Source organism: Gobio gobio, assembly GCF_949357685.1.
Source record: "Gobio gobio genome assembly, chromosome: 21".
Taxonomy (NCBI): Eukaryota; Metazoa; Chordata; class Actinopteri; order Cypriniformes; family Gobionidae; genus Gobio; species Gobio gobio.
This window is the reverse complement of record NC_137117.1, coordinates 35,672,284-35,687,018: the sequence shown is the minus strand read 5'-3', so window position 1 is coordinate 35,687,018 and position 14,735 is coordinate 35,672,284. Positions and strand designations below refer to the sequence as shown.

General features: G+C 38.4%; 1 protein-coding gene across 1 annotated transcript in view; it reads left to right on the top strand.

Annotated features, from left to right (window-relative positions):
* The first annotated feature begins 8,472 nt into the window (after positions 1-8,472).
* Positions 8,473-14,735, top strand: part of rbm38 (RNA binding motif protein 38) — a 35,383-nt gene continuing 29,120 nt past the window's right edge. Inside the window, exon 1 of the mRNA XM_079802929.1 lies at positions 8,473-9,010. Coding sequence (XP_079659055.1) covers positions 8,801-9,010 — 210 coding nt within the window. The 5' untranslated portion in view covers positions 8,473-8,800. The remainder of the gene's footprint in view (positions 9,011-14,735) is intronic.

The window sequence follows — 14,735 nt, the reverse complement described above, 5'->3', positions numbered from 1 at the left end:
ATAAAAAAACAAAGCAAAAATGGATAAAGTCTAGCTTCATTTCTAAATGTTTCTCTCCTTTCTTGCCGTTCCAGAATTGTATGTGTTTGCTGTGTGTCTTTAGTGTGTTTTCCTCAGTCCGCTTTATCTCGCTCGCTGGGGTTGTAAGGCAGTTTTCTTAACGCAGTAGGCCTACGCAAGCTGCTTGCACACATTTATTGTGAAAGTTGCTTATACAAATAATTTTTCATTGAAAATGTTCTTCTTCAGTTTTATACATCCAACATTTCGGATTTCGGATCGACTTCAAGGCCATATTAATAATTTTTTTAATTGTAAATGGTCTCGCGCCCTCTTACTTGTCAGACCTTATTATTCCGCACCAGCCAGTAAAGAATCTGAGATCGGCAGATAAATTATTGCTCCATGTACCACGATCCCGACTCAAGAGAAAAGGTGATCATGCCTTTTCGATTGCCGGCCCTAGGCTATGGAACAACGTATCGCTTGCCGTCCGCTCTGTCCCCACTTTGACCTCTTTTAAAACAGCTTTGAAGAAGCATTTTCATAGCTTGGCGTTTGACTCTTTGTTTTGTTCAGCACTTTGGGCTGCACCTGAGGCAGTAGAAATGTGCTCTAGAAATGTGTTGGGAAACAATTTGTTGTATTTACGTATAATGTCACACTTAATATTTATCTAACAGTTTAAATGTTTTTTCGTTCATAAAAATAGATGGATTTTAGGAAGGGGGTCCCTGCCTGAGATCTTCCTCATTGTGGGTATGTTGGCCAGTGATGTGATCACTAAAGAAACAAAAAGTTTAGAAACAAAAACATGCCAAACTACTGTGTGTGTGTGTGTGTGTGTGTGTGTGTGTGTGTGTGTGTGTGTGTGTGTGTGTGTGTGTGTGTGTGTGTGTGTGTGTGTGTGTGTGTGTGTGTGTGTGTGTGTGTGTGTGTGTGTGTGTGTCTGTGTGTGTGTCTGTGTGTGTGTTCCTCCTTGAGGTGTTTGTTGTAGCTCTCCTTTGCGCTGTACTGTAATAAGAGATTGTTCTACTGTTGTTCTTGCTATGCTGTTACCATGCTCTGTTTTTTGTTATAAGTGGTTGCGCTGAGTTTTGAATGTGATGTGTGTCCGTGTACTTTGCTCACCTGTCTTGCGTGAAAGTTGGGCTGTGACAGGGCAGGCAGAGAGTTCAGAGATGGCCTCCTTGACCATAATGGGACAGGCACAGAGTTTAAGATGGGATGCCACTGTCTCAGGAGGAGCTCTAGCGGACACCACTGCCTAGGGTGGAGCTGTAGTGGACGGAAACACCTAAGGAGGAGCTGTAGTTGACGCCACTAACTTGGGATGAGCTGTAGCGGACACCACTAACTTGGGATGAGCTGTAGCGGACACCACTAACTTGGGATGAGCTGTAGCGGACACCACTAACTTGGGATGAGCTGTAGCGGACACCACTAACTTGGGATGAGCTGTAGCGGACACCACTAACTTGGTATGAGCTGTAGTGGACGGAAACACCTAAGGAGGAGCTTTAGTAGACGCCACCATCACGGGAGGAGCTGTAGGGGATGTATACACATGTATACGTAAACATTTTGTATCGTATCGGCATTTCGTCCAAACGGATCCGGCATTTTGGGAGCCTGAAACCGCTATTTTTTGAAACCGGGTCCCAGAGAGGATAAATGTGAAAAGAACACCCTTGCATTTACGTTTTTACAGCCAATCCGTATATTTTGTGAAACGGTGATGTCATCACTCCTTGGCTGTGTTCGAAATCGCCCCCTATAGGCCTACCCTTAAATAGGGCACTATTTGAGTGAACATCCATTTGTAGTGGTGTCCGAAACAATAGTGGATGTTTTTGAGCACACTCATTCAATCCCACAATGCACCTCAATAACGAGTGTACAGTAGATGTACGCGTTGGAGAAAATGCTTGTTCGATGCACCAGTGCTGCGCAGACCGATCGCCGTATTACAGCAAAGTCACGTTTCGAGAGCAAACGAGGAACGACTCCTTATGCTTTTGAATCGCTCTCAGCTATGAGTCTCAACCAGACTGTGAAGCCTACTCTCAACGCACTGTGAGAGTCGCGCTCTGAATGAATTAACTTACCGCTGTCCGATTCGCCCCATGTACCCTCATTCTCCATTACTCCACTACTCCAAAAACCAGCCAACAAGCTTAAAGTTAACCCTAGAGCTCTATACTTGTGTGGCACTGAACTTGGAAAGGGTAATAACTCATAAGCATTTAATTTAAAAATAAAGACAAAAAATAAAAATAAAAAAATAAATAAAAATAAATAAATATTTTTATGTACAAATGTTATACTATAAAATATATATAGTATAGTATATATTTTATACTATATAGTAGGCTACTATTTATATATTGCATAGGCGTCAGAAGCAAAAAAAATGTGGGTGGGTCCTTTAAAAAAAATTTTTACTGGAGTAGATGCAATTTACATTAAGTACAAATATATCGGCTTGTTTACTAAGACGTCTGGTTGAGGCAGACAAAACTACGGAAAACTCAAAATCTTACGCAGCAACAATAGTGTAGGGGTAAGACGCATGCCGTCAAGTTTTGACGCAAATCGACCCGCGCTTCGAATACACCTTTTGACGAACTCGCTCTGATCCTTTTTCCCATCACATATCAGATCGGAAAGGCATTTATTTTCAATGAAAATTAAGAAAATATTAGGAAAAGTGAAAATAAAGTTTTTAACACATTTAATCAGTGTTTAGGGTATGTAGAGACGATAAAAGTGAGTGGATCCAATATCATTGGTCTTAAAAAGTGTGTGGGTCGATGCCATCTCCTGGCGAAACAAAATAATTGATTCAATGCACGGCGCGACTCTCACGGTGCATTATGGGTATTATCTAGCAGTCTAGCGTACATCGGTTCTAAACTCGTTATTGCGGTGCATTGTGGGATTTAATGAGTGCACTTAATAACATCCACTATGGTTTCGGCTGTTCCCTCAAATAGTGCCCACAGCTGAATCAATCATCCATCCATCTACCAAACCACACTGGTACAGCGCAATATCATGCATACAGGTAAAATTATTATTAAATTGTTTGATTAAGGTTTATACATGCTAGTTTCCATGGCAGAGTTCAAGATAAATCTTTTCATTATTACTGGAGCTGCCGGTTTGCTACGTTTCAAATAAACAGCAAGCAAAAACGGCAGCCTTTCCGGCGCACTTAGTGTCCGAAATCACTCACTCGTTTTCAAAGTGGACTATATCAGCGGACTAATGTAGGGAATAGTGAAGGAGGGTATAGGGGGCGATTTCGAACACAGCCCATGTCTTGCACATGCTCCAACTCTCTGTGGCAGAATTACAGCGCCACACACTGGTCTGGTATGTATACTACATCGTTTTGAGTCGGTTTCAGTGGTTTCGTGTGTATGCAGATATTTCTTGAGACGAGGGGGGAAAAAAAGATTAAATAGGGAAAGCTCTGGCTTCGTGTGGATGTGGCCTAAATGCACTAGGTAAAAAGGGGCTAAGAAGGGACAGGAGAAGGCAACGAGTAGCCCTTGTAACAGATGAAGTAAACTATGGAAACAAACAAGGCACAAACTAAACACAGAAAGTGAGAACACAGGAACAATGGGAACAAAACTACACTTCAAAATAAGAGTCTACAGCACAAGACCGGGGAAATAAGACAGGGATGAAACAGTTAGTCTGACTTGTACTGTAGCTCATTTTCATTTTAGGACTTGTAAATGTTACTTTCCCTTCGTACTCCATGATTGATGCCATAACTTTGGGTCGTAACACTTACTAACCACTATATTAAAATCTACAATCCTATAAATTAGAAGATTTCTGGAGTACTATTGAGTTGGGGGGTTAAAGTCATTGGACAGAGGCATTTGTCTGCAGACAAAGGGTCTTTCAATCCCTTTCAGGTTGCAGAGGTGTGAACATCTGCACGTTACAGTCTTTGAGGTCAGAGAGGGTGTGAGATCTCGATCAATGTTATAACACCAAAGCCTTAATACTTGACAAAGACGTGCCAATAAAGTCACTCATACGTCTATTCTCAGTTATTCTCAACATATTTGTCAGAAGCCATACTGTACAATGAATCTCTCAAAATGTATTACTTGTCATCCTGTCTGGCCAAGAGCATTAAGGCCAAAACAACTGGACTGTAAGACACAATTGCTCAGGCAAGAGAGAGAAGCTGAATGCAGCACAATACTGTGTGGAGCCTGTCTGCGCCTCGCTGTGACTTGCACCATTGTTGCTGTGGCATATTAGACTGATGTGTTGGACACTGGCACTTGGCATTGTGCGTGACGTTTAATCTGATGGATACAAAAAGTACATTAAATGCTGTATATCAAAGGGATAGTTCACGAAAAATGACAATTTTCAAAATGTACTCACTCTAAACCTGTATGATTTGCTCCTTCTGTGAAACACGGGAAGATATGAAGGGTGGTTTGACTGTATTACAAAAATCATACAGGTTTGGAATGACATGAGGGTGAGTAAATAATGACACAAGCATCATTTTTGCGTGAACTATCCCTTTAAGACTTACAAGTAAAAAATTGTTAATTAAATTGATGAATCTCAGCTGGTTTTGATCAAAAACCTGGATTTTACATTCAAGGTGTGAAAGAAACTCAAATTGTTTTGCGGTGTTGTTTTTGTTAACACTAAAACTTTTAAAAAGCATTTGTGTTCATTGAAATAAAGCGTTTTCAACAAAAGTGCCATAAAACTGAAAAACTAGCTAAATAGAAATATCTTTAAAAAAACGAATAAAAATGACAAAAGCTACTAAAACTTAATGAAAATTACATTTCTTAACTGATTAGCTTAAATAATATCTAATTCAAAATATTAAGAAATACAATAATAGCATGTAAATAATACAAAAAGAACAGTTTTGTCAAAAAGAAAAAGAGGAATCGAAATTGCATAGGCCCAAAAAAACTGCAATAGTCGCTAAGAAAAATGTCTTTCTGATATCACAAGAATATACGCAGGCCATGAGTGCAAAAATGTCAAAAAGGATTCTTCTAATGTCTCATATCTGTCCTTCCTGCGACTATCTTCAAACAGTTGCTCCTCTTTCTTTCATCACTCTCCCCTTCAGACTTGCTGGCTGCAGGCGTGAGAAACGTTTCCTCCACTAGCCTTCAGGCCAGAGCTGTAGTTCCTGTGACCAGAGTGTCAAGGGTGTTAATGTTCCCACATAAGGCTACACTGTAAATGTAAATGACAGTACGTGAGTGACTGACAGATTGGTGTTGAGTTCTTTGATGCTGTTTGACCCCTTGATCAAGCATCATATAAAACGGTCACCTATTAGGGAACAACATATGTATATATCTTCCAAAATCAAAATTCATTAATATTCTGTTATAAATGGGTCTTGTTTTTGGTAACACTGTATTTCAATCCCTTGAAAGCGTAAACTGTCAGCTGACTTGGCTTACAACACAAACTCTCTCTCTGCTTTTACTCTCACTGCCATAAGTGATCTAACTGTGAAGTCTAATTCCACATCCTGCCAGCTTGATCCTACACCTACTGTTTTGCTTAAGATGTGTGTTCCTGAGGTTGAACCTTTCATAACACATATAGTTTAACATCTGCCATTGTTCCAGCAGAACTAAAAGTGGCTGCGGTGAGCCCCATTCTTTAAAAAAAAACGGGCCTTGACCATCTAAACATGAGCAATTACAGGCCAATCTCGAATTTACCATTCTTAAGAAAAATTCTTGAAAAAGTTGTGGCTTCACAATTGAGATCTTTCTGAAATGCTAATGGGCTTTTTGAAACTTTTCAGTCAGGTTTTCGCTCATCACATAGCACTGAACCTGCTCTTCCTCGAGTGGTTAATGACATTGTTCTGTTCATGTTCAGGGTTAATAAACATCTTGATTCTTCTGGATCTAAGCTCTGCATTCGACTCAGTCTGCCATGAATACATTTCGTGCCTTTCGGTCTCACTGTTCAGCTCTTTCCTGGCTCATATCCTACATCAGTGGTAGAAAATATTGTATCACCATACAAGGGAATAAATCTGCCACTGCTCAGCTTTCACAGGGTGTTCCTCAAGGTTCACTTCTTGGACCACTTCTGTTTATCATTTATATCCACTTGGTGACATCTTACGCATGCATGGACTTCAATTTCATTGCTATGCTGATGACATTCAAATGTACCTCCCCACCAGCTCTGATAGGCCATGCTTGCCTGACTCACTCACTGCATGTATCAGGGATATCAAGCATTGGATGTCCTTGAATTTCCATAAACTAGATAATAACAAAACTGAAATATTCCTCTACTGCATGATCTTCACTGGCTACCTGTGGCATCCCGTATTCACTTTATAGATATTACTTCTAACATTTAAGGCATTAAATGGTCTTGCTCCTCCATTTCTGTCTGAACTACTCTTGGTCTTTTGTCCGTTCCTCGTTTTCGGTTGTCCACTGTAGGTGGTAGGTCATTTAGTGTTAATGCTCCTAAATTATGGAATTCGCTTCCCCTACTTCGTAATGTATCATCTTTGTCTACATTCAAGACTCAGCTAAATACGTTTCGATTGAATATGTATTTTGAATAATGTGGCTATAAAAGGCCTGAGTATCGTATAGCACTATGTAAAGCGACCTTGAGCTATGGAAAGGCATTATATAAATAAAACATCTTCTTCTTAAACTAGCAATCATTAGAGTATTAGTAGACTGCTTTACTACACTTTATTTTATTGGTCCTCCAGCAGACATTATACTGACTATAAGTAACTTTCCAACTACATGTCAACTATCCTAACCTTAAAATACAACCCTAACACAATCTACTAATACTCTAATGAGTGTAGTTGCAAAGTTACTTATAGTTAGTAGAATGTCTAAAGTGTCCATCGAAATAAAGTGTAATCCTTGTTTTTTCTTCAACTGCTAAGTCTGTGCATGTGGCAGGTCATCTTGTTGGCTCTTGCGGCTGGCAGCAGGTCACCTGAGGCCACTGCCTGGTCACTTCCTGTGCTCACTTGCGGCTGGAAGGTCCCTGCTGGCACAGACAGATGACACGTGACCACTGGCCAATCAGCTCCTGAGCCGCTACTGCCCTCGTCACACTCACTGGCCAATTTGCCACCAACCAGGCAAAGACTGAATTCAAATATATGTTAATATTGTTAGATTACTGATAGTCCTATAATAGCCGGATTATGCCAAGCCGATCTTTGGCCATTTTGAGATTGTCTGCAAATAACTGAGCGGTTTAGAGAGATAGTTCCCCCTTGTGACCGTTTCAAAATATATTTACTCAAAAAAAAAGCATATAAAATGTCCATCAGTTTGGATTATACAGTTTTGACAAGAACTAATAAACTTGATGTGATCTGTCAGTCATACATAAATCAAACCGGCCAAGTAATAAACAATTCATTTGAAATGCACAATAACCAGGTTTCTATATTTATCATCAATAAAACTGTTTTTTTTTCTTTCTCAGTCTAATTGAATATTGCTTGTTCCACATGTAGTTATATTTCAACCATGCTCACTTTATAACTGAATAAATGTTTACACAACAGATTTATGCTGACTCTTAAGCAATTTGAATAAATGCATTTTGAAAATGTGATTATTTAAATAAAATAAAATAGATGCAAATAGTTAATAATAAACTGCCATGGTTGTTTTTTTGAGTGCAGAAATGTTACCCATTTCACTTATGAATATGCATCACATTAAGTTAATTAGTGTGTTTATGATATGTTTTTTTCAAATACACAAGTCCTATATTTAGGCCAAAATGTTTTTTTTCTTTTGACAGAGAGAGCAGACAGGCTTTTCAATAAACACTGCAAAAATATTATTAAATGTTCACTTAATTTCCAAGCTTTTAAGTAAAATAATGTTAGTGAAAATGCGTTTATATTGCCTCTATAAAAACAACAACAATAAATGCTAATGTTAAAATCAGCATAATCTGTGGGAAAATATACTTTTAATCTGAATCTGAAATATATTTTTTTATGATTCTGTTATAATTTTATACTTTTATCAGAATCCTAAAGCATTATTTTCATTTAAAGATTTGAGATTCAGTAATTAGACCCCACTGTATACATTATGGTTTCTATTGGTCACCACAGGCATTTAAAAAACACATATAAATGGACCACTATAATGCACTTACAGTGGCCATTACATGGGTATCTAAATCTGTTGATAATTGCCTAAAGAAATAGCCTATAATGCGCCAGGCTGTAAAAAAAACAACAACAACATCCATGGCCAGTAGAGAATATAGCCGAGTCTGTCATCAAACCCACACGGAAGACTCGAGGGCAAAGCCACAATTTCTTCAGAAGCAGAACAAAGACAGGTGCAGTTTAGAAACAAGGTGAGGCAGAGGAAGGGTCTATGAGCGTCAGGAATAGGAGGGGTGTATTTCACGAGCATCGCATTGGATGTGGAGGCAGGAAGGTGTGAGGCTGCGCGCGCTGATGCTGGTGTGTGTGTGTTTGCTGTAGTTGAGCGCGAGCGTCAGTCGGTCGTTCGGTCACCTGCTGCCGTCATTGTTTCTCCGGTCATGGACTAGTGGAGTAGTTTGGCACATGACGGAGAGGAACGGGACCCACAGTTGTCTTTCCAAGCCAAAGGACTATCTACCTCACTCCCGTCGCGAACATCGTTAGAGCAGCCGAAGAAGATTTCGTTATTTATGTTTATTTATAGTTATTTATAACCCGCGCGTTTCGTCTCTACACTGCACTGAATTTCGCGCCCCGATGCTTTTACACCAGTTCGTGAATGGGACGTTGGAAACAATGTATCCCAGTATTCAGAAAGACACGACTTTCACCAAGATCTTTGTCGGCGGTCTGCCGTATCACACCACGGACGCGTCGCTCCGAAAATACTTCGAGACTTTCGGCGACATCGACGAAGCCGTGGTAATAACGGACCGACAAACGGGCAAATCCAGAGGATACGGCTTTGTAAGTACAAATATCGTTTTGCAAGTAGGCTACGTGTATCATTTGTTGTTGCTGTTCTAAATGTTTATGTAGGCTAACTCTCAACCGCTTGTAAAATTACCGCGAAGAACAACACTTTGCCTTTGTTGGGGTTTAGTCTAACGTGCTCAGTCCGTTTAAATTGTAACGTTACTCTGCGCAACGTTTGACTGAGCAGGCCTACGTGCGCTATATCGACCGTGTTAGTTATTGTCATGGGAGTTTAGAAAACACATGTGATCGTACAAAGAACAAACGCGGATTTGAGCCGTTTGTGGACATCAGTTGTGCTTGAGCGGTTGTGAACCGACTCTTGAATGAATTGTTCTTTAGAGTCGAATCGTTTCAGCGACTCAATGAACTGTTTAACGTCTCTAAGGACATTATGAGGCAAGAAGTGAGCTCATACTGGTACAATAACTCATTTGTTTATCAACACGTAAAAAAAAATTATTTCATCATAATAACGGACCATGTTATATGACATCGCTGAATTCGTTCTTTCAACCGACTCTTTAAAACGAACCGTCCATACGAACCGATTCGCAGATTATGTTCGCACTTCACTAGAATGTATCGCTCGTGCGGTTTCCAGGTGACAATGCAACCGTCGCGTGCCGTCGTCGGGCGCATGTCTTTTGTTACAGTTCTGAGGAACAAAAGCCACCGTAGATCTACGGTAGAAACTCAATGAACTGCGCAAGTTCGAGCTCTAAATTGCCGTAAAGCATATCCTGGTAACAAATGATGATCTGTGGGCTTATTATGAGCCCTTTTTAATAGGCCTAAATGTTTTTCCTCCTAGTCCGCTTTAGTGCTGAAGGATCTTAAATGTAATCCTTAGATATTGAGAGCTTTTCAGAAGCACAATATGTTCTTACATTGCATTGCTCCACAAGTGTGTGTGATGGCGAGAGTCACATGTGGGACCATAAGTGGATTATTTCTAAAAAAGCATGTCATCAATTATCTTCTTAGCCTTTTGGATGAAGTTTGAAGGCAGGGTCTCAGATTTCTGTCAATTGGCCCCTTTTAAATACTTCTGTTAAGCTGTGTAAGTGGAAAGCATAGGCCGGTCCAAGGGTTTATCTGCTGTGAAGCTGTGAAGCCAGCCTCTGCTCTGAGTGGCCCTATAGTGACCGGCCTTCCAGCCAAGCACACCTGACCACACTCATAACACCAAACCAGTGGCTTTCCCTGTCGTTACATTATTTGGCTTTCACATTACATCTCTGCACATACTTACAAATGTATTGTGGCAGTGTTAGTAACATGGTAAAATGATACTACGCAACATGTAATGTAAAAGGATGTAAAATGGTATTATTATATTAACCTTATAAGACCCAGGAAAATATATATTTTTAAAATTTAGTACTTTTTCATGCCATTACATTGTTCAGAGTCTAAGAAACAAATGAGGGGGAAAAAAAAACATTTTGAAAAATTATATTTTATTAATGTTATGCTATGTCCTCGTAAGTGGACACCTGCAGGACTTGGAAATTAAAATTACATGTATAACCAAACTTTGTATAAAGATGATTCTCAACTATGTTATGAAAGATATAACAGAATTAATTTTACTTTATGCAGTATGTGTGGGTAAAATGGGTTTTCCCATTCAATGCAATGTATCTATACTGCATCTAATTTGCATATTTATGTGTTCCAACATGCAAAGAAGAAAGACGTTTAATAATGGGAGTAATAACTGCCTACATTGTCATCATAATATCTAATATTTTATAGCAATATTAATATATATTTCTTTCCCTACTCACTTTCTTGTTGTCTCCTGATAAACACCCTGGTGTCCTCTACAGTGGACATTTATGAAATCAAGGCCTTGTTTTGTGACAGAAAGTCCTATTTTGATTAGAAACCCATAACATATTCATGAGATGTTGATTTATAACAACACTCTAAAAAATGCTGGGTTAAAAACAACCCAAGTTGGGTTGAAAATGGACAAACCCAGCGATTGGGTTTTTTTGAGCAAACATTTAACCCAATTGCTGGGTTTGTCCATTTTCAACCCAACTTGGGTTGTTTTTAACCCAGCTTTTTTTAGAGTGAAACTATTTGAAAATTAGTTAATAATTGATTAATATTACAAAATTATCATATTTCCATAGAGTGCTAAATTTAATAATTCAGTCATTTTTAAAGGCCAAGGAGAAGCTGATGTCCTGGTGAAACCTCTGAAAAGCCCTGAATGTGCTCTTTACAGGACGTCCAGCCTGAAAACTGCGACATGTGTCCTGTCAGAGAAACTCACTCAATATAATGTCCTCGTATGAGGACCGTCGCACCAGGAGGTGAAAAAATATAGTGATCTAAATGTTTAACATTAAGTTCTTTTTCATTTCAATGCAAAACAAAATGTCTTCTACATTTTATAAAAGTAAAGTTGTCTTTTGTTTTTTGGTGAAATGTGACACATGTTGACAGGCTTTGTGAGTTTCGCTCGTCTAGATCTCGACTAGCGTCTGTGTTCACTGGTTCAGAACTGTATCGTGGTTTGCCTTCAAAAGCATTTGGAAAGCACAGATAAGGCCGCACAGTTTCACTTCATGCTTCTTTTTTTTTTTGGCACCTCATCTGCTAAGGTGTAAACATGCTCATTAGATAAAACAAGGGAGTGAGAAGGGGAAGGAAACCCAATGAGAGAGAGCAACACATTTCGGTGGCTTTGTCGTGAATGATCGTCTTTAATATGCGGGCTGATTCACTCCCTGTGTGGGAGGCCTTGAGATCTTAATAGCTGTATTCTGGAATAAGACAACAAGAGGGAGAGTTCCCAGAAGATTACAACACAACCCTAATGTTTTCCCAACACACTCACTGAGGCTTGTCGCCTCATTTGCTAGCCTCGTTTTGTGACGACTGAGATAATAACATGGTCGCAGCTATGTGTGTGTGTGTGTGTGTGTGTGTGTGTGTTTGTTTTGTTCATGTTCGGTCTGAGACGCTCTCCACACTACAGAAGTGAAGCGTACACTTTGGTGTTTACCTGACAGAAACCAGATCCCATGAATTCTCTTCCTAACGGCTCCGCTACTGCTCTGGCTGTATTTCTAGTTCCACCAGCCCTGGGGATCACAGCTGCCACTGGGTCTCCACGGGGTGGGGCGGGTGTGTGTGTGTGTGTGTGTGTGTGTGTGTGTGTGTGTGTGTTGCAGCCTGCTGGAAGAGCATTTGTCACAGAGACCCGAGCTGTGAAAACAAGTCAGCAGTTAAGGCTGCTTAACCGCCTCACTAAAACACACTTTTCTACTTAGGCAAACTGGCATGGTATTAATGTCATGCTTGTACTTTTTAGATGAGTTCAGCAAAGAGTTAAATGTGTTTTTTAGATTCTTATAAATAGACAGTAGAACAATAAACAGTATTTTTTGATCAGCTGATAAGATAAAAGCATTGTACTCAATATTGGTAAATCACGTCAGAGTTTATTATTGCATATGTTTCTATAAAATCATTTCAAAGAGGTTATTCTTTCTTTTTAATTCAGTTCAAGCTTTTTTTGGCACTTTTCACAACACCGACATTGTTTCAAAGCAGCTTAACAGCAAATGCATGTTTCACTGTCACAATACTTATAGCTTAAGGATAGCCTACTTATTTCATTTATATATATATATATATATATATATATATATATATATATATATATATATATATATATATATATATATATATATATATATATATATATATATATATATATATATATATATATATATATATATATATATATATATATATATATACTAATTAATATATATATATATATATACTAATTAATATATAACTAATTAATCACACATTTTTCTGTAATTAATCACAATCGTAACGGAACATAAATTCCTTTTTTTTTTCTTATTGTTTTTGACCCATGTAGCCTTTGCACATGTATTTTTCTTTACTTATTTAATAAATAAGGTTGTTATGAAGCCAACATTTTGCATACCAGTGAAATAAATAAATTCCAAATGATAACTCAAACAAATACAAGAACAAAGATGCAAATGAAACAAACAGTGCTTTAAGATTTCCAGGTTTGTCTAACAGTATTCAGGTTAGAAATACTACTGAAATTAAATAAAGAAATCAAATGTAAAACAACACTGCATAGTCTTCACTGTATAAATTATATAAATATATATATATATAAATATATATATTAATCATTGTTAAAGCTACAAAGTGTTTTCTATTTTTCTTTTGTTCTTTGAGTATTAAAGGTCCCACATTGTTGATTTTTTTTATGTTTCCTGAGGTGTACTGAGATTGTTAGTATGATTTTTACATCATACAATAATTTATAAATAAAAGGCATTTTTCTATTCTGATATTAGCTTGAATGCTCTGTTTGAAGGGGTAAACGCCCACTGCTGTGATTGGCTGACATCTTTGCATTTGAAATGTGTATTACATGTGGAACCCCTCTCGAATACTTTTACTATGTCTTTTTAACCATTGATGAACGAGTGACATTGATAACTGAGATGAAAGTGTTGATTATAGCATTATTTTTCGATCTTTTCCCATCTCATGAACGGCTGCAGTGATGAGCATTGAGTACTCATGCAGTCTGTTGATCGCGTGAATGCAGTGATCTCCTCATTGCAGCCTTATTTCTCTCACTAAATGCTTTGACCACAACTAACCGCAAACACGACATCGACATGAATACAGTAAGAGCTTCTGCAGCATAACCGCATCATTCATTATAAAAGCAGTTTGGGCAAGTGTGCAGATAAACGTGCACGGTGTGATTGACAGCTTCAGCCATTATAAACAGATTTGTTTCATGCTACTAAGAGGAAAGTGTGAAGTTGATCATTTAGTCACTGGCTTGATGCACTGATGCATAAACCGTATTAAACGATTTAGAACACAGTTTCTACCAATCTCATGTTAATCTTGAGTAGCTATTGAGTAGTATTGCATCCTTCATATCTCAGAAGAGTCTTTAGTTTTATCATATTTATAAAAGACAGATGCCGATTCTTTCCTAAAACAGCCGAACTCGTGGAGGGTGGAGATAAAGAGCCACAACCACCCACCCACACACACACACACACACACACACACACACACACACACAATACATTCATGCCTTTCGATTCACTATATATTTGTGTTGTTTACATTATATGCACTTATTCACTGATTGCCAAAAAATGAATGCCCCTAAAATTGACGAGGAATAAAACAAACTGTGATTGGTTGCGTTATATGAGAGGATTCTTTTGACTCTTTCTACTGGATCGGCTTTCTGTGCGCGTGTCGGGTGTGTGAACACACAGAGCCACTTCACACACAGCGCAAATTGAGTTCTCTTTTGCATCTTATCACACCTGAATGGTTTAAAGCATTTGAATGAATGATTGGTTGATCATAGGATGCATGCGGACTGTCCTCGGGTGGCCACTGTCTCTCATTTTCAAACCCAGAGAGCGTAATCATATACTGTAACGCTAGCCAAAGGATGGCGGGTTATTTTTTTAGCCCTAATTTACAATATTTATCAAAAACTCTGTCAAGTTTTTTTTTTTTATTACATTCAGGTAGAACAAGTTTGATCTTCAAGACCTCAATTTCCTTTCTAGTCCAAAAATGGATTTATGAATTTTTGGCAAAATCAAATTGTTCTGAATTTAAAATGAAACTAATATTGCACATAATGGCTCAGTGC